A 21,537-nucleotide genomic window follows, 5' to 3' on the forward strand; every position below is an offset into this window, starting at 1 on the left:
CTGTTTCTGTGTGTTAGCAAAGTCAGCTCTGCATCCTCCTCTTGAAGTTCACAATCTTATGAACAAGATGTCCTGTAGTGCCCTGTGGTAGAGTTGTCCCCTATTCTCCGGGACCTGGCACATCAGGGACTGTCTCCTGTGTGTGTTGCATATGCTCTGCTCTTGTGTCCTGGCCAGCTTTTCCTTTAGTCCAGTTGTCTAAGAGGCTCTCTTAGCTTGTTGTGAGCTGTGTTTGGTCCCCCGCTGGAGTGCTGCACATTTTAACAAGGTGTGTGCTGGTCTGTTTGTGAGAGATCTGTTTCCTGCACTGATGGATGGAGGGCTGTGTGGGTGGGGTACCAGTTACAACAGGCTGTGTCTTGAGCTTCTGCAAGGTCCACAGCTGCCCACACTGAGGCCCTGCAAAACGTGTGGGTCAGAATAAGCTGCACTGATGATGTTTACACTGGTCTTCCATGGGAAGGGATCCAAAACCAGAACTGACACAAATGTGTCGAAAAGGGGACCTTACTGGGTGTGGGTGGGTGGAGCTCAGTGTAACCAATTTAGCTAGAAAGCCTTGCATAGTGCTGGTTCCCACAGGTGCCTATGTGTTTATGCTGTGAGTGGGGATGCGGAGGTGAGGGAAATGGTGCCTGCCTCCTTTGTTCCTGGAGGGGTCTCCCTGTGATCCCTGCCTTTCAAGACATGATCTGACATTAGTAAGTCTCCCTCCCATATGCCCTAGTTGTTTTTCAAATTGCTGCTTCTATGTTGTAGCTACCTGGGCTGTTTGTCCTATTCCCCCCCACCCCACCCCGCTGTCTGTTTTAAGGGCAGGAACTCTGCTTCCTAATGCCTTTCAGCTCTCCCAGAGTGGAGGTGCTGATTTTTAAAAATCCAAGCTTCAAGTCCCACTGGTTGTAGGAACTCCTGAAATTTGGAGCCTCTGGCTTTCAAAACCAAAAGTTATGGGGATTGGTCTTCCCCATGCATGTGGGATAGTCTGTTTCTCACCCTTTCCTGTACCTCCAGTTCTTGACTGCAGACGGCCAAAGCCTGTTTCGTTCCCCACTACATCTCTACCCTTCCTACCCAATTCGATGTGGCCTCTTCTCTGCCTTTAGTTGCAGAGTTTGTTCTGCCAGTCTTTGGGTTGTTTTCTAGATTATTTGTGTGAAGTTTTTGTTTTCTATTTGTATCCATAGGATGAGGTGAGCCTAGGGTCCTCCTACCCCATCATCTTCCCAGCCTCAATCCCAGCTGGTTTATTTCATTCTTGATTTAGTTATTAGTTTTACATTTTTCATTACTTCTAATAATTCTCTTCTGTGATTGTTATGTGTCATTCGTAACAATCATCTGTGATGCCTACCCCAGTATGTCTAAAAGGTTTATTGTTAAGATTTGTATAAGTCAAGTTATTGTATTTAGCATCAAACCTTTAGAAAAGCTGCTAAACGTTTTGATTTTAGCATATTATACTATACTAGTCAGAGGACACACTGTAGCCAGCAGTCACTTTTGGTTAGTATTCCTTCCACATTTTAAATTCAGGTTCGTGGCTATTAGATTTGACTTAAGTTTTATAGTCTTCTCTCTTCTGCCTTCTGTTAGATGTACTAGCAAATACTAAAATAATAAAATGCTGGCAACAAAGTAATGTTTTAATCTATTAATCTTTTTATTGATTAGGGAAATATCTCTAATCATTATTTATATTCTTCCACCTGGCAGGAAGATATTTATTCTGAATATTTGGTTAAATTTACCTAAGCTAAAATTTACCATGACACATGAAAAGATTTTAGTAGGTATTTTGCTATACCATAGATTCCGATGCTGGAAATCAGTCCCCTAGATTGATTAGAGGATCAACCTGTGATTTTCTGCTTTCAGATACGATTTTTTGTTTAAAATTGTGTCTGATGAACCAGTTATAATGATTTCTAGGTTTGCTTATTAAAGCCTGAAACTAATTACTGGCTTTGTAGAAAAGAAAGCTGGACATAAGGATTTTCTATTAGTAAACCCTGATTACCTAGATTGGTAAACCAAGGTGAATCCTGTGCACCAAGGAACTGATTCTGTCAGTATTAATCCCAAACTGCCTTCACTTTAGATGTCAGTTTAGAGCAGAAATTAAGATTGAGCATAAAATTTTTCAAAGAACTTTGAAAATTTTTAAAGCTTCTTTTTCTGTGGTAGGAAAGTTTATGGAATAGTGATTTTTGTCAGTTTTTTTTTTAACCTAAAAATTATGTGAACTATTCCATACTGCATTACAGTTTAAATTATAGCTGATTTGGGGGTGCCTGGTTGGCTCAGTGGGTTAAGCCTCTGCCTTCGGATCAGGTCATGAATTTAGGGTCTGGGGATGGAGCCCCACATCGGGCTCTCTGCTCAGCGGGGAGCTTTCTTCTCCCTCTCTCTCTTTCTGCCTGCCTCTCTCCTTGTGATCTCTCTCTCTTTGCCAAATAAATAAATAAAATCTTTAAAAAATACTTTGGCTGATTTTGACACTGTTATTTTGTATATGTTGTTCAGTTTGCTAAATTATGATTTACAAGTCCATAAATTGTTTTTTTATTAGATAGTATGAAAACAGTTTGAATGAATGTTCATTTTTTTCATCATAGAATAAAATAGTCTCTGTATTTGAGCAGTGGCATTACTAATTTGTGAAGAAATCTCAAGAAAAAATGAAGATAACTTCCTAAATTTTTCTTATTCTTTTAAGAGCAAAATTCCAGTCGGAATTAAAGCTGGGAGTTCTAATAAGGTGAGTCACTTTTCTTCCTTGAATATTTTTTGCTTTACATTGTGAAACTTACCATTTCCTGCTTGACAGAAGAGAACTGTTCTGGAATTAGTTGGCAGTGGGAACATTTTGCTCCATAGTCCCACTTTTCTAATTCTTGCCACAGGCAGAGAACTTGAATATTTTACAGTTAAATTATATAGATTCTTTTGAGATACATCAATTCTGTCTTCTGTAGAAGAACTATAGTAGCATAGTATAACTATAGTATCAGATGCCCTGTGCAACAGGTGTTTTATCATGCATGTATTTTTAGTCTTGTGTTCCAACTAGTCAACCTGTCATCTTCAGGATTATATTGTATAGGGTACACAGTTATCAAGGTATTTGAGGCATAGTATTTTAAATGGCATTAAAATTTTTTTATTTTATAAAAAATAAAAAATTTTTTTAAAAAGTGCTCAACGTAAAAAAAATTATTTTAAAAATATTTTTTCAGTTATTTTTTATTCTTCATTATGCTTTTGGAAATTTTGTCTCTGTTGATATATGTAGCTTTGTTAATTTTAATAGTTGTGTAGTACTCCATTGTATGAGTATCTCATTGGTTAGCTCTTCCTCTGCTGATGGGCATTTCAATTGTTTGGAGTTTTTTGCTATTATGAACAGTGATGTATCAGCATTTTCATCCTTTGTCTCATTGTGTACACATGTGAGAGTAGACAGGTAGATATTTAGGTAGATATTTAGAAGTAAGGTTGTTGGGCCATTGATTATGCCTATCTTCGCATGATGAGATAGTACCAAATACTTTCTAAAGTGGTTGTTCTTTATTTTTTTATTTTTATTTTATTTTATTTTTTTTAGTGTTGCTCTGGATATGGTTTCAGTTGTAAGACTGTTGGTTCAAGGGTTTATTCATTTTTATAGCTCTAGATAAATATTGTCAAATTACTTTCCCAAGAGGGTTTTCTTATTTTACATGATCACCAGCATACCAGTGGTAATTGTTTTTAATGTCTTCTTTCATTGGTGGGAATTTGTGACTCATTTTGATTTCCATTTCTTACATATGTAAGAGGTTTTGATAATAGGATGTATCTGTGTCATCATTGACAGATTGCCAGTGGAACTTGAAATAGAGAGAAAGCTAATAGTTATTACTAAACTTACTATGTACTTCCTTTCAGTACTCAAAAGTGGCAAACGATACCAAAGAATTAGAAGACTGTGAGCAAGCTAATAAACTGGGAGCAATTAACAGCATGCTAAGGCAAGTTTAAAAAATATTCTCTTATTTAGTATATTTATATCAGAAATATTCTGTTTTTCTTGTGATTTTGATGAAACAGTAAAGTTTCAAGTCATTCTCTTTTTTTTTTCAAGTCATTCTTATGAAGTTATTCTTCATCCTAAATTTCATGATTGCTTTGCTTCCTCCTCTTAGTGGATTTCAAAACTATATCAATTTTTTAAATTTAATTTTTTAAATTTAATTTTTTAAATTTAAATTTCAAAAATATATCATCAATAGTGACTTTATCAAAATGTAAAAATACAGAAGATTGTTCTGCTAACAGGACTTATGGATCCATTCTTCCTGGTTATTATAGGAAAAGGAACTTGAACTTCTAAGTCTTTTGTAAATAGTAATTCAGTCTGTGTGTTACATTCTGAACAGTTAAAGTTTTGATTACCATGACTATTAAGTTTCATAGATTTTTTTTCCCTATTGACTTTTCCTTATTTTATCTAAGTAAAACCTGCTTGTGAAGGCCAACATAATTTGTGAGTGGTCTCAGATTATGCACTATGAAATGACTGAACATATCTATAATTGAGAGTAGGGAATGGATTATTACAAATCTTTTTAATTTCCCTATTTGCTTAGGTTGGCATTTGTGTACTATAATTGTTAGACTTAATAAAGTTATCAGTCATTATTTATTGAAAAATCTTAATATAGAAAACTAGAGAAGATAATATAATAAGATAATAAAATAAATTCATTTTATTTATTTATTTATTTATTTAGTGACTAGATATTAACTTTTTCTACTATGTTTTTAAAAAGAGAGAAATGTAGATAAATTTGAAATCCCCTATGCCCTATTTCCCAATTCTGTTTTCTTTCCTTCTTAGAGGTAACTACTATCATGAATCCATCTATGGTTTTGTTTTTATTATATATATAAAATGATGGTTATTTTACATATGATTTTATTTTTTCCTTATATAAAATAATACTGAATTTAACATCCAAATTTATTTTTACACTGTACATATTGCATTCTAGATCTATGTTAAAACATGGGAGATTTGTCTCATTATTTCAGCTGATGAATGGTTTTTATCAGATGACTATTACCTATTTTACTTATCTGTTCCTCTACTGATAGACATTTGAATTATTCAGATTTCTTACTTCTACAAATTATGTGACCTTGAGTGCCTTGATAATTTTTTTGGCATACAGTAGGAAATTTGGCATGCACTAGTGAGATTGCTGAACCTTATGATGCCCCCATGTACCTGTTCTTGATATTGCCTGAGGGCTTTCCATAGTGTTTGTATGGCTGTGTACTGCCTCTGGGGCTGAGAACTGGTTTTGGTCTCCACATCCTTGCCAAAAATTAATAATGTTTGCAGATGAAATAGCATCTCATTTTTGTTTAATTTGTATTTTGTTGATTACTAGTAAGTTTGAGCATTTTTAATCTGTTTATTGCATATTAGTGTTTCTTAATGAATGCCTACAATATATGTCAAGCACTGTTCTAGAGTAGTATTAAGCATATAGTGGTGGACATGACAAATTCTTTTTCTCATGAAGCTTAATCCTCTTTGGAGATCTGCAGTAAAAAAAGTAAAATATATAAGAAGTAAGTAAAGTGGTGATGAGTGCCTGGGAGAAAGATAAAGCAGAGAAGGATGACAGAAGGCTAGGGGTGGTGTGGATGGGGATGGGGAAGTGGCACTGTTTTAGATTGGGTGGTGAGAGAAAGCCACAGCAATAATGGGACATTTGAACAAAGTGCCCATAAAGGCACAAGTTGTAAGTCATAATATGGCTGCCTGAGGGAGAAGTATTCTAGGCATGTATAATTGTTAGTAAAAAGGACCTGTGACAGGAGTGTGCCTAGATGATTTGAAGCCTCCCAAGAAGGCCAGTGTGGCTGGAGTACAGTGGTCAAGGGCAAAATAGTAGAAGACTGAGTCAGAAGATGCTAGGGATGGGGGCAGGGGTGGGGTGGGGTGGAGGGCTTGAAGACAGCTACGAATGCTGCTTTTAAACTGAGTGGAATGAAAAGTCACTGGAGGACTGGAGCGAATGCTTTGAGGCAGCCGGGTGCTATGTTATGTGGTTATTGTACTAATCCAGGTAAGACAGAATTGTGATAGCTGTAGAAATGATGAGAAGTGGTCAGATTCTGGACAGATTTTGAAGAGTGAGCTGACAGGATTTGCTGAAGGATTTGATGTGGGGTATGGAAAAAGATAGGAGCTATAAATGACTACAGGATTGGGAAGTAGAGGCCTCTGCTGCAGCAGCGGCCTAGAGAGCAACAGCGAGCACATCGCTCAGCTTTCCCACTTATTGCCACCTTCTGTGGAGCCTCCGGCTCCTCTGCTACGCCCCGGCTTCCTCCTTTCCAGGCTGCGGTTAACCCATACGCCCACTGGGCTGCACAGTGGCAACCCCAGCATCATGATGAGTGATGATAAACCAGGTGATCACCTAGACTTATTCTGTATACCTCAATCATTATGCTGAGGATTTGGAAAAGGTGTTTATTCCTCATGGAATTATGGACAGGACCGAGCAGCTTACTCAAGATGTGATGAAGACATGGGAGGCCGTCACATCATAGACCTCTGTCTGCTCGAGGGAGGCTATAAATTCTTTGCTGACCTGCTGGGTGGTATCAAAGCACTGAACAGAAATTGTGATGGATCCATTCCTATTACTGTAGATTTCATCAGACTGAAGAGCTATTGTAATGACCAGTCAACAGGGCACATCAAAGTAAATGATGGAGATGATCTCTCAACTTTCTTTTTTTTTTTTAAGATTTTATTTATTTATTTGTTAGAGAAAGGAAGAGAGAGAGAGAGAGAGAGAAAACAAGCAGGTAGAGTGGCTGGCAGAGGCAGAGAGAGAAACAGGCTCCTGGCTGAGCAAGGAACCCAACACGGGACTTGATCCCAGGATCCTGGAATCATGACCTGAGCCAAAGGCAGTGGTTAACTGACTGAGCCACCCAGGCGTCCTGATCTCTCAACTTTGACTGGAAAGAATGTCTTGATTATTGAGGATAAACTGACACTGGCAAAACAATGCAAACCTTGCTTTCATTGGTCGAGGAGCATAATCCAAAGATCGTTGAGGTCGGAAGCTTGCTGGTGAAAAGGACCCCTTGAAGTTTTAGTTATAAATCAGACTTTGGTGGATTTGAAATCCAGACAAGTTTATTGTAGGATATGCCCTTGACTATAATGACTACTTCAGGGATTTGAATCATGTTTGTGTCATTAGTGAAACTGGCAAAGGAAAGTACAAAGCCTAAGATGAGAGTTCATGTTGAGTTTGGAAGCATCTGGAGTCCCATTGAAGTTATCAGTAGAATGTTCTAGGTCTGTGGCCATCTGCTTAGTAGAGCTTTATTGCATGTATCCTCTCAGAATTTTATCCACTTTGTAATTTAGAAAGATCCGTTGCTGCATTCCTGAAGTCTTTATTCACAGCACGAGCCTATAGACTGTTCCTCTTTGTGTGGAGTATTGTTTGACTTGTGAATGAATAATAATCTCTTAAAACATACCACTGTTGAATGAAAATATTGAAATTGTATCTGTAAGAAACATTTAAAGAGAAGATATATTAGTTTTTTAATTGGTATTTTTATTTTATATATTCAAAAAAGAACAGAAGTGATTGAATATTGTTAACTCTATACCACTGTGTGTTTAGAAGAGTAAGGAGCAGTGAGTTTTTGTATCAGAGACAGCATCTACAGTATTGTTCTGTTGGATAAACCATATGTCTTGGAATTATTTTACTGTCTTAGTAGAATTAACTGTTTTCTCGGGTTTAGTCAGATGATTTCCAGGGAATCTGTGTCAACAGTTCCTTTTAAATAGAAATCAATAAATTCCAAAAACACGTTAAAAGTAAAAAGATTTGGAACTAGAAAACTAGGAGTTGCCGTTTACTGAACTGGGGATACTTGCAGGAGGAACAAGTTTGATGGAAAATTATAGTTCAGTCTTGGACTTGCTACATTTGAACTGCCTATGAGACATCAGTTGGAGATGTCGAGCAGGTAGTTAGATCCACAAGTCTCAATTTCAGGGGAGAGATAAAATGTGGGAGTCATCTGTGAATATATGGCATTTTAAAACCATATGACATTACCCAGGAAAGAATATAACTAGAGAAGTTATCCAGGGATTGGGACTTAAGTCACTATATAATTTTAAGGTAAAGTGCCTTTTTATATTCTTTGCTGTTGTTTCTCCATGATGAAACAACATGGGGTTGGCATGGGGTGTGGAGGTGGGATAGTATGTACTTTTAAAATATTATAATTTGGGGGCACCTGAGTGGCTCAGTGGGTTAAGCCTCTGCCTTCAGCTCAGGTCATGATCTCAGGTCCTGGGATCGAGCCCTGCTTTGGGCTCTCTGCTCAGCAGGGAGCCTGCTGCCCCCTTTCTCTCTGCCAGCCTCTCTGCCTACTTGTGATCTCTCTCTCTGCCTCTGTCAAATGAATTAAAAAATATATATTATTTGTAGGCATTCCTCATCCAATCTGATCACAATTCTTTGGCCATATGCATTATTAGGGCTTGTCTTTTAATTTTGCTTATAGATATTTTGTTGAACAGAGTTATTTTTAAATTTTTAAATCCAAGGGCGCCTGGGTGGCTCAGTGGGTTAAGCCACTGCCTTCGGCTCAGGTCATGATCTCAGGGCCCTGGGATCGAGTCCCGCATCAGGCTCTCTGCTCAGCAGGGAGCCTGCTTCCCTCTCTCTCTCTCTCTCTGCCTACTTGTGATCTCTGTCTGTCAAATAAATAAATAAAAATCTTTAAAAAAAATTAAAAAAAATTTTTAAATCCAAGTATAACAGAAATACAATAAAGTATATAAATATTAAGCATAAAGGTGAGTTTAATTTTACAAAGTGAACCCAGCTCTGCAACAACCATCCAGAACAATGTACTTGCTGCCCTGAAGATTGCTGTGTGTACTTTTCTGGTCATTACCACTGTCCAAAGTTAACCATGATTTTGAATTACAGTAGCAGAAGTTATTTTTGCCTATTTTTATAAATTAATATGGAATGTATTATTTGTGTCTGACTTATTTTATTAAGTATCATGTTGTGAGAGTCATCCATGTTCTTGGACTTAGTAGTAGCATTTAATTCTTTTTTCATTGGTTTCCATAGTTAAAACTGCACCAAAATGTTCCCATCCTATCATTGATAGTTGGAATTTTCCACTTCACAGCCATTCCAAAAAATATAGTGGTGGACATTTGGTGTTTGCATTTGGTATGCATCCATGTAGAATATACCTAGAGGTGAAATTAAGTAATACTGCCGAGATGTTTTCCAAAATGACTTCTAAAATACAATGCTACTGGTAGTGTATGAGAGTTCCTCATTCCACAACTTCTCCAGCAGTTGGTACTATAACTTCTAAACAGCCTTACTGAAATATAATTGACATGCAGTATACTGTACCTATTTAAATATGCCTCTTGGTGTTTTGACAGGTGTGTACACATGAAAATCAGTTTAATCAAGATAGTTATTTTGTCTACCACCCTGAGAAGTTTTCTCCTGCTCTTTGGAAATCACTCTGGTCCTTTCCTTCCTGCTCCTGCATTGCCCACTTCGAAGGCAACTGGTTTTAACCCAGCGCCATCTTGACAGAAAGTCCCTGGTAAAGACTAGGAAGTTGTGACGTAAGTAGCTTGGCATCCAACTTCAAACTGACTTTTAGAGAAGCTGGACTACTTCCCTTCAACCCACTTATAAGCCAAACCGAGCCAGCTCTGTTAGCATTAGATTAGCCTTTGCCATCTTTTCTGCTGCTGTGGCTTTCAGGCAGGGTTTGGGATGAAATGATCAGCAAAGCATCACCACATAAGAATCCTCAAAGATAAAAGTTCCTCTAAATTGTATTGTTAACAAGAAAATAGGAATTTATGTCACAATTGCTTTGTTCTTGACTATTTTCAAAGATAAGATTTCTCTAATTAAGTAACATAACTGTAGTTACCATCTCAGCCGTAACTAGAACTTGCCTTCTTGCTTTATCACATCCTGTATTCCAGCTGAGTCAACTATGATACAAGTATTTCCACTAACTTGTATTATTAAGTTAATTGAATATTCCCATAGGAGGAAAAAAAATCCCACTGTGAATTAAATTGGCAACGTTTATTTTATTTTTTTAAAGATTTTATTTATTTATTTGACAGACAGGGATCACAAGTAGGCAGAGAGGCAGGCAGAGAGAGAGGAGGAAGCAGGCTCCCTGCTGAGCAGAGAGTCCGTTGCGGGGCTCGATCCCAGGACGCTGAGATCATGACCTGAGCCGAAGGTAGAGGCTTTAACCCACTGAGCCACCCAGGCGCCCCGGCAACGTTTATTGTTAGTGGATTTTGTGCAGCCAGCCTTATGTGGACTTCTAGTGGTTATGTCATGTAGCGGTTTCTCAAATACAAAATAAATTCTTGGCTATGATAGTAACATATTTAGGAACTATGTGATTTGTACTTGGTACACAAATAACTTTATTACCTTGTTTTTTTCCTGTTGTATAGTAAATAAAGAAGAAGGATGATAGCTCTCTTATAGATGTTGCTGTTATGTATTTAAGACAGAGATGGTCTGAATATAGGTTAAAGTGAATATAGGTCAGAATTTATTTGAATGACTGTAATTGTTCCAAGATCTCCAAGTAGAGATCTTGATCTTATATTTTATTAAATGTGAGGTAATATGGAAAGTGAATGATATGCCATGATTAAAGTGACATTGGTGCTACCAGTGAATACCATGTAGGAAGGGAGCTCCTAGAAATGCAGTTTTTGGTATTTTTGTCCTATAAATACAGAAGCAGTTTAAGTTAAAGTAATTATGAATGTAAATTTATTTCCTACTTTAGAAAAAAATGATTGCTATTTCTAAGTCAGTCGAAAAGGCTAGGTTGACTTTTGTAGTTAACTACATCTCCTATATTTTTGTAAAGTAATTTTCTAATGGAAATTATTATTAAAATAGGTCTCATAGTTTTAGTATAGTTAAATAGAAATACTTCATGGAAGTTAATATGTATATTTTTCAGGTAACTTGTTTATCATTCCTTCAGGTAACCACTAATTGAATTTATGAAACTATCTAAATTAAAGACATGATCTCAGATTATCTGGTTTTAATTATATAAGATACAGTGTAACATTTTCCATTCCCAATTTAAATCATTTTTTTTAATTCCCTCTTTCTCCTAGTAATCAAAGCAAAGAAGCATTCATTGACTGGGCAAGATATGATGATTCACAGGATCATTTTTGTGAACTTGATGGTAATAAACTATTGTAATGAAGTTATTTTAACCTTAATCCTTTTATAAGAAATGGAAATCAGTGAAAATATAATCAGTTATACCTTGAATACACTGGGTATTGCTGAGTGGATCTTATTATTCATAATAGCATTTATTGAGAGCTTATGTTCTAGCCATGTGCTGAGTGCCTTAAGTACATTTTTGCTAATCTTTATAGTTACCTTGATAACTGTGTATTATTTCATGTCCTGGGAAACTGAGTCTCAAGAAGAGTAGCTTGCCCAGGATCACACAGTAACAAGAGGCTGAGACAGGATTCAATCCCAGATCTGACTGGATCCCATACCTATATTTTTCCCATCATGACACATCATCTCCTATGGACCTTTATTTCAAGCCACTCAGTTTAGGTCTATGAACATATAAACATGTTCACACTGGAATTTTATGGAGGTCCCAACAAACATAAAGAAACCTTGCAATATTGGGGAGGACTCTAATTTGACTTCCCCATAAGCCTTTTCCCAAGAGTCCCCTGGAATAGTATGAAGAGAGGGCGCTGTTCAGCAGTAACTACCATGACTCTTACTTCAGAAGGTAATTGAAGTGACTCAAAAATTTTGATCTAAGGAGAATATTCCCAAGAACTGTGCCGAGTAAACTTAAATCATTCACTTGGCCTCTCTTCACTTTTTACCTTGATGTCATAGTTGGTGGAGAAGAATTTGGGGTTCAGGCATGCATGGCTGGAGGCAGCAGGAGTTCCTCAGAACTGGGAAAGCACTCAAGTAGTCATAGAGCTTCCTAGAGGGTTTTGGGGGATCCATCTGTAGAATTGTGCTCATCCTCCAGTCTGCCGTGCAGCAAGGTAGAGTGAGCTGCTACAATAGCACAGCAGATTGAGAGGTTGCCAGGAGGTGCAATGTTAACACCATGGCTTATAAGGTTTGAGCAAGGACATTTTTTGTTTTTCAAAGATTTTATCGATGTATGTATGTATCTATCTATCTATCCAATGTGAGCAGCCAGGAGGGGCAAAGGGAGAGGGAAAGCGAGAACTCAAGCAGTCTACGGGCTGAGCAAGAAGCCTGACTCAGGGCTTGATCTAACCACCCAAAGATCATGACCTGAGCCTCAATCAAGAGTCACACATTCGGGCACCTGGGTGCCTCAGTGGGTTAAAGCCTCTGCCTTTGCCTCAGGTCATGATCCTGGGGTTCTGGGATCGAGCCCCGTATCGGGCTCTCTGCTCAACGGGGAGCCTACTTCCACTCTCTCTGCCTGCCTTTCTGCCTACTTGTGATCTCTGTCTGTCAAATAAATAAAATCTTAAAAAAAATTTTTTTTAAGAGTCACACACTCGGGGCACCTGGGTGGCTCAGTGGGTTAAAGCCTCTGCTTTCAGCTCAGGTCATGATGCCAGGGTCCTGGGATCGAGCCCCACATCAGGCTCTCTGCTCAGCGGGGAGCCTGCTTCCTCCTCTCTCTCTGCCTGCCTCTCTGCCTACTTGTGATCTCTGTCTGTCAAATAAATAAATAAAATATTAAAAGAAAAAAAGAGTCACACACTCAACCAACTGAGCTACATAGGCAACCCCAGCAAGGATTATTTTTAGATTTTTTTTTAGTTGACAGAGAGGGAACAGCAGGGGGAGCAGCAGAAGGAGAAAGAGAAGCAGACCTCCACCCCCCTCCTGCACCCAGGTGAGCAGGGAGCCTCTCACAGGACAGACCCTGGGATCATGACCTAAGCTGAAGGTAGATGCCTAACCAACTGAGGCACCCGGGCACTGTACCTGCCGCCAGTAAGAATATTTTCAAGAGATCTGAAAAAATTTCTTTGGGTATCTGGATAGAATAATGGGAAATTAATAAAATACTCCTGTTAGGATATTTAGAATTGACAAATGTTTCATCAAAGCAAGCTGTTGTACCTAGGTTAAGGATTGACATCACTGCTTACTCTTTAATTTGTTCTCCGGTTGTCATTCTAATTATGCTTAGTGTTCAACACTCACAGTCACTTCTTGCCAGCTTATCATTTTACCTATTTTTTGATTAAAATAAAAAATTTTTAGTGCTTAATTAACAGATTTTTAAATTAAAAATCATTTCTGTGAATATTTCTTATAGTAAATAATGTCAGTATATATTTCTTTTATAGGTATTTAACAAAAAATGCTACTCCATTCCAGAGATCCCTTGGTAAGAGTAATGATGTATCAGTCACCTCTCATCAATATAGTGTTAACTAATTTTTTAACATTAGCTTTTTATATTTTAAAAATGGAAGAGATGTCCTATAAGAATTTAGGATTTCATAATTTAAAAATTAGTAATTTTTAAATATTATGTGTAGTCCTGAAACATATAAACCATTTTACTGGTTGGACTACCACTACTTCTCTGGGTGGTAATGTTTGTGTATGTCCCAATGATTTATATATACAGTTTTTTAAAAACACTTCAGAGTAGCTTTAGAGTCATCATCTAGTTATTTCAGTTATGTAAAACCTTTTGATTAAAACAATCTGAAGAATATTCACCCCAGTTTATTGGTATATATTGTCTAAACCCCTGTTCTCTGTTTTGTTTTTGTTCTGTCTCTATTTGAAGAGAAGATGACCCTTATAGATCAAATAGTAGATTTTTAAATAATTTAGCAGTTTAAAGCTCCTTTCCCTACTCCTGTTTTGTTGTTGTTGTCGCTGTTGTCTCTATGCATGGCCTCTTCTCCTTTGGGTTTCTTCTCAAATGTCACCTCGTCAGAGAAACTGGCTGTCACCTGCCTGTAGAAAGCAGCAACCACTCTCAGTGTGAGTGTTGACACTGCTGCCCACTCTGAGTACCAAGAATGACCAGAGAGTGCAGGGCAGGTTATTTAGTTAATCTGTTCATTGTCCATCTGCTCCAACTAGATTGTCAGCTGCCTGAGGCTTTGTCTTTCAGGTTCACTGCTTTATCCCTAGTGCCTAGAACAGTGCCTGGACACCGTACTTGCTCAATAAATGTTTGCTGAATGAAGTTGTTGGTTCATAAATTACCTATATAGTATGACAGATTCTTACTTTTATATTTTCCCTTAAAACGTGTTCATTAGGGGTGCCTGGGTGGCTCAGCCAGTTAAGCTGCTGCCTTCTGCTCAGGTCATGATCTCGGGGTCCTGGGATCGAGCTCCACATTAGGCTCCCTGCTCAGTAGAGAACCTGCTTCTCCCTCTCCCTCTGCCTGCTGCTCTGCCTACTTCTACTCTCTATCTCTGTGTCAAATAAATAAAAACCTTTAAAAATCCAAAAACGTGTTCATTAATAATTTGTTTAAAGATTTTTTTTTAATTTGACAGATAGAGATCACAAGTAGGCAGAGGGGCAGGCAGAGGGAGAGGGGGAAGCAGGCTTCCCACCAAGCAGAGAGCCCGAGGCAGGGCCCGATCCCAGAACCCTGAGATCATGACCTGAGCCGAAGGCAGAGGCTTTAACCCACTGAGCCAATGAATGGCACCCCATTCATTAATAAATTTAAAGTATTGTCTAAAACAGTAGTTTCCAAATCTGGCTGTGTGTCAGAATTATTTGGGTGCTTTATAAAGTATAGGTTCTCCTCACCTGAATATTTTATAATGCATTTTAATAATGCATTACTAGCAGTCAAAGTTAGAGTTGGTGATGGAGGGTGGGAGGCTCAATCCTGAGTCTACAGCAGTATTTTTTTATCCATAAACAACAAGACTGCACGCTCAGTTGACCTGTGCTATGTTGAAGAGATATTTGGGTTAGGAGGTGTGGAGGACTGGCTCGCATCCTCGAACATGCTGTGTAGCCTCCTAACACTAATATGCAATTAAGTGACCATGAAAAGAAAATTCATTTGGGGAAAAAAGGTAAACTTGAAAGGGAAGAAAAAGCACTAGTTGAAATTGATGAATTCCCAGAATTAAGTATTTTGATTCCGTGGACATTCTTCGAATCCTTTGGGAATGGTTAGCATGGTCAGATGGAACAGTTTAGGAAGAGCTTTACAAAGGGAGCAAGAAGAGAAAGCTTTGGGGAGGAGGAAGACATATTAGGGGTCCAAAGAGCATTTTCCAAATGAATGCTACCGCTTGCAAATAGAAAGAAGTTGTAGTTTCTGAATAGGCTAATTAAAATCATGTCACAGGTGGCCCCAGGGGAAGCATGGGGATACCAGCACTGGTGTGTTTTGGGGGGGAACTCAACCTGTGGATGCTCCCTCACCCCTACTTCCTCATCTAGATGCCATGAAGTTCTTGTCAGTGTAGGTCAGGGCTTGAGAAACATTTTCTTCTGTAAATGGACAGATAGTAAAAAGTTTAGACTTTGTGGACTGTACGGTTTCTCCTGCAACTACTCAGCTGTGCCATAATTGTGTGAAAGCAGTGAATGAATGTGGCTTATGTTCTCATAAAACTTTCCTAACAAAAAGTATACAGACCACATTTCGACTATGGATCATAATTTGCTAATCCCTTCTATAAATTAACAAGACCCGCCTTTCATGATTTGAAAAAGTATTAAAATTTTTAAGAACCACTTAAACCAGCAATGCACTTTTGATTCAAGTAAGGGAATACACATTAAGGACATTGAGAATATAAGTTTTAAGTTAAACATTGATATGCTGGATTTTACTCCTGTGATTTTCACTTCCTTAAGGTATAATGATTTAAAATGTAGTTTAATATCTTAATCTTGTTTTTCCTTAGTGGTTGTTTAGTTGCTTTTGTTGGGTTGATATTAGCCTGAGGTGTACATTCATAGTTGACCCCACATATGTGTAAACTTACATGCACACACACATTCTTAATACATGTGTATACACATATCTCAATGAATATATATGCTGCTGTTAGATTTAGTATTTGTAAGTAGTCAGATCAGTTTTGCAAATGAGCTTAATCAAGACCGCCTCAGAGAAATTAAAAATCTATAACAGAAACTAGTGAATTGTAAAACTTCCATTTGAACTTTAAAAGCCACACTCCATAATTTGAATCTTTCTTTTTTTTAAGGAAGATTTTTTTTTAAATTACTGTTTTTAACTTTTGAACCAGTCCATGTCCTTGAACAGTTTCTGTAAGTCCATCTGTAAATTACCTATTTTCTGTGCCTTAACTTATACAGTGGAATAACTATATAATGTTAGGGCAGAAATAGAGCCAGTATTCTTCAGTTCATGCTTCTATTGTCTGTAAGTTAGATCTAACTCATTTCTTTGTGTTCTTCCTACTTTCTACAGAAGTACCAAGTAGTTCTTGGATGGTATGGATCAGGATGCCATTTTCCTCTTAGAGTTATGGATAATCTCAGTTATGGTCACTGAATGCTCAATAAGTATTGTTGGTTAAAAGGAAAATACACTATTAGTAATGAATAAAAGAGGGACCATATTTTAATGGCCATATTTGGCCCTGTTTTAAGTCAGGTGTCTGCATACTATTGATTTAATCTCATGACATGAAAAGGTAGGATGCATACAAATAAAGGAGTACCTCTGTGTCAACATAGATAGTTCTTTCGTTTCCATGTATTATGATATTATGATCATCAATGTGTGAAGCATGATTATTACACTTTTTCTAAAGGTATGAAAGCATGTATTTCCCTTTTCTACCCAGAATGTGAGCCATGATAATTAAGACCATTTTCTTTATCTTTTGTATCCTTCAGAGGATAGTCCAAATAGTGATGAACTAGTAAAAACTCATTTGGATTTCAACACAGAAAATAGTTATTTAGGGGCACCCAGGGTGCTTAGTCGTTGAAGTGTCCGACTCTTGGTTCTGGCTCAGGTTGTGATCTCGGGGTCATGGCATGAGGCCCCGCATGGGGCTCTGCACTCCACGCCGAGTCTACTTCAGATTCTTGCTCCCTCTCCCCTGCCTTTGCCTCTCCCTGCTTGTGCGCTTGCTCACTCGCTCTCAAATAAATAAATAAAATCCTAAAAAAAATAAAATGGTTAATTTATATGTCTTAACAATTTCCTGAAGTTGGGTCTGCTGTATATTGGCTTGAGGGGCAAAAGTACTCTGTATGAACAGTGATAGAAACAAACCATAATGTGTATTTGTTTAAACTAGAGCATTGTGTAATTCTAAGATCAAATTTGAATCCTGAAGTTATTGAGCCATTTATTTCCTAAGTCCAGAGTAGAGAATAGCAGGAAAATCTCTCTTTTTAGTATACTATATGCTAAAAAAATGTTTCTGAGCCTGTGTGTAGTTAAGTGTATGCATAGGGAAGAAATCAAATCAAGTAGTAGAACAGGTTATGATTCTGTTAGGTCTTTTTGATCCCAGTTGTTTAAAACGTAGGAATGATGAATGCCTCTCAGAAGGGGAGGGGTGTTCTGTTCCTTAAGAGAGCACTGAGTATCGAAAGGAAAGGGAGGAGTTGTTTTTTCCTCTCAGGAGTGTAAGTTATCCCGGGTCAAGTACAGTTGTGAGTGTGCTAACCACTCTTTCACTTAAATTGGACATTACTTGAAAAGCATAGCCTTTTTCTGACCTTTTAGTAGTTATGTTTGCATTACAGTGTTACATTTCAGATAACTGGTGACCTACGGGTGGTTTTGATGAATTGTTTCTTGTTCAGATGAGCGATCTCCAGCTGCTTAGTATGTAGACCTGTTGCTGAACCCAGAGCGTTACACCGGCTATAAAGGGTCCTCTGCGTGGAGAGTGTGGAACAGCATCTACGAGGAAAACTGTTTCAAGTAACTGGAGGGGGTAGGGGAAGGAGGAGGAATGGCTAAAGGGAGGGTAGAGGAAGGGGAATAGGATTCTGTTGGGAAGAAAATTAGGTAAAACCATTTTATGTTTGAGTTTCACACTTGCTTTTTCAGGCCTCGATCTGTTTATCATCCTTTAAATCCTCTGGCATCTAGCCAAGGTGGGTTATTCATGGATTTCCATGCTTTTAGAGATTATTTTCAAAATTTCTTTGTACCTAAACTTAATCTGAGTAAGTTTTCAGCTATTTTATATTTTCTTTAATTTGACCAAAAGTAAAAGTTTAGTTCATAGTTCAATATCAAGTTTTCTGCATGTTTTATGTAATTGCTGGCATTTATTGAGTGCCTGGTATGTGTCAGGCCCTAAATAAAAGAGGAGTTTCATGGTAAATAAATCAAAATATATGAGTAATCCATATAACAGAGGCTTCCCGGGGAACTCTTAAAAATCTGGATGTCCAGGCCCTACCCCAGACTAGTTAAATCAGAATCTGTAGGATTAGACCCAAGTGGTGGTGGTGGTTTTTCATGGTTTTTTGTTTGTTTGTATTTTTAACCATCCAGATGATTCCAATACGCAGGCACCTTTGAGAACCAGTGGCTCCCAACGTGCTTCTCAGACTTAAGTGTACATATAAATTACCGCAGAGCCTTTTTGAGATACAGGTTCTGATTCTGTGGGTCTTGAGGGAGGCACAGGATTCTAAAAGCTCCCAGGTGATGCCCAGCGTGCTGACTGGTCCATACACCATGTCTGAGTGCTGAGGGTGCAGAGTTGTTCAGATACTCGTGATGCCTGCCGCAGAATGCTTTCCGGCACGGTCCCTGCTTGCCCCACTGGGCTGTTGAGCTGATGCAGTATGGTCGGCGCAGAACCAAACTTGACATTTCACTGAATTGGTTTAAATTTAAGAACTGAAGCAGTGCAAAATATTTTTGTCATTAAACAGAATTTTATTGTTTTGATAGCTCTGGCCTCACACACTGTATGATTATTGCATTGTAGCACATGTATGCTTTTTACTTTTTAAAACGTGGATCCTAGGAAAAATTTTACTAGGAATTTGCCTTAGAAAAAAATAGAAATTATATATGTGGCTGGTATTATATTTCTGTGGGACAGCATTTTTGGAGGTTAATCAAACTTACTGGGCACATACTCCGTCTGTTGTCAGCAAGGAGCCAAACCCTGGGAGCAGGCCTATCATTGACTTGCCATTCTCTTGTTTTCTTTAGACCAGGACTGATTTACGAACTTGAATTCCCTGGTCTAGTTGTATCTTTAAGACATTTCTGAGACCCAAAGAAACACAGAAAGGTTAACCGAAGGGACTGCCTTCAGATGCTGTCTTATAATGCAGCAAATGTTCTTCCGCAAATCATTCTGATACTGCTGGAAAGGGAATTGGATCATGAAAAAGGTGTGCATAGATTCTTCTCCTTTGCCAGTTTTACCCTTATAACTTATAAAAATGGAAACCACACACACACACACACATACACACTTAAAAAATGAAAACAACAGAAAAGTTATATAAAGTAAAAAGAGAAAGCTCCCCTTGCCCTGCCCCCACACCTCTGTTCCATAGTATAGAATTCGGTAGGTATTCTTTGGGTCTTTTTTATGATCACTTGTGGTTTTTCGTTTGTTCGTTTTTATTCATTTTTTTATTTTTAGGATTGGAGTTAAAATATTTTTTAAAATAGAGGTATAATTAACATACAACATCACATTAGTTTTGGGTGTTCTGTATAATGTTTAGATATTTGTGTATATTGCAGAATGATCACAGTAAATCTTTTTAACCTCTGTGACCATAATTACAGAATTTTCACTTTTGTGATGAGAATATATAACTTTCAAATACAGTGTTATTAACCGTAGTTGGCAAGCTGAATGTGACAGTTCCAGGACTTAGAAACTGGTACCTTTTGACACCCTTTACGTGTCTTGCCCACTTTCCCCCACTGCCTGCCTCTGGCAATCACCCATCTGTTCTTTGGATCTATGAGCTTGGGGTTTGGTTTTGTTTTTAGATTCCACGTGCAAGAGAGCACAGTATCTGTCCTTCTCCGGCTGACTTCGCTCCACATAAGGTCCTCAGAGTCCGTCCATGTGCTTGCGAGTGGCAGAATTCCTTCTTTTTTTGTGTCTGAATAATATGATCACTTCCTTTTAAAGCAGAGCATATAGTTAATTTAACGAAACCATCCCATGCTAAGAAATCCCTCACATCCATGTTGTGACAAATTAGAGACGTGAGACCACTGGAAAGATGAGAGGAAGGAGAGCAGCACTTAGGAAAAGACAGAGGCAGAGAGAGGGTGAGGAAACCCCTCCTAAGAAAGAAGGGAGACGGAGACCGGGTGAGGGGAGGACAGGGGTCCTAGTTGCAGGTGAGAGGTCCATGCAGCAATCAGGGCACTCAGGCTGATGCTGTCTGCGAGCGGTTCCCGCCGGGACTGCAGGTGTTGGGTCCTGGCTCTTCAGCCTCTCAGCCTGGCCTCGAGTTCCTGCTGAGCTGAATGGTGAGGCTCTCTGGCAGCCTCTCCCACAGCTTTTGAAAGACGGGACCTTTCTTTCCAGAAAGGAAACCTGGGCTCAGAATCCCACATCCCACATCCAAAGCCGGTAAAGGCAGAGCTGCTGTGGCTCCCCGCATCCCAGCCTCTGGCTCCTTCCCGCTGTGTGGGCAGCTCCGTGGCACCCCGGTGAGGGTTTCACTGACCCCAGTTAGGGAAATACTTTTCTTAAGGTGCGTGCAGGTGGAGGAACAGAAATTTGGAAGAGAAGAGAGAGTTGTGTGTACAATGATGAAAGGAGTGCCTGTGTCCATTTGTTAATTACTGAATCTAGTGATCTTTACGAGTAGTTTTTGATTTTTCTCTGGTATTATTTACTGTATAAGACATATGAAGATCTTGTGCTTTGGGTCTGTATTCTTATTAAGTCTCATTTGCAAGGAGACCACACCCTGACCACAGTCTGTAGTATAACTAATAGTTCAACACACAGTAAGTTTTAATCTCATTTTAAAGTAAATAGAATTGGAATCTGAACTGTGGAGGACAGTTTCTAAAATCCTGTTTGTTGTTTTCTTTTTCAGGAGAAGATGATGGTGAGTTAAAATTCTTACGTTTGGGTATGCCTCAAGTGTAGAGAAAATGTTTTTAATGATCAAAATTTGATTTTTCCTCTATTTAATTCAAAAGAAAATGTTCATCCTATTTTTTCAGAAATAACTACCAACAAATGGTGACAAAAAGATTTTATAATGTAAATTTACCTTATGTTTAAAAAAACTATGAATTCCCTTCTGCTGAAGTGCGTCATATAGAAACCAGGATTACATTCCAACTTCCCAAGTCTCTGGCTATTATAATCTATTAAAATATGTTCTGAAGAAATGGAGAGAAGTTAAGATAGTTTTGCCAGATAATTTGTCTTGTGACTTTATTTTCTTCCTG

General features: G+C 38.2%; 1 protein-coding gene across 1 annotated transcript in view; it reads left to right on the forward strand.

The window, feature by feature from the left end:
• Positions 1–21,537, forward strand: part of LOC116573586 (ERO1-like protein beta) — a gene marked incomplete at its 3' end in the record, with an annotated part of 47,435 nt that overhangs the window by 19,124 nt on the left and 6,774 nt on the right. Inside the window, exons 3-6 of the mRNA XM_032313757.1 lie at positions 2,720–2,761; positions 3,931–4,013; positions 11,264–11,337; positions 21,177–21,188. Of these exons, the coding sequence (XP_032169648.1) occupies positions 2,720–2,761; positions 3,931–4,013; positions 11,264–11,337; positions 21,177–21,188 (211 nt within the window). The remainder of the gene's footprint in view (positions 1–2,719; positions 2,762–3,930; positions 4,014–11,263; positions 11,338–21,176; positions 21,189–21,537) is intronic.

Source organism: Mustela erminea, chromosome 14 (assembly GCF_009829155.1).
Source record: "Mustela erminea isolate mMusErm1 chromosome 14, mMusErm1.Pri, whole genome shotgun sequence".
Classification (NCBI taxonomy): domain Eukaryota; kingdom Metazoa; phylum Chordata; class Mammalia; order Carnivora; family Mustelidae; genus Mustela; species Mustela erminea.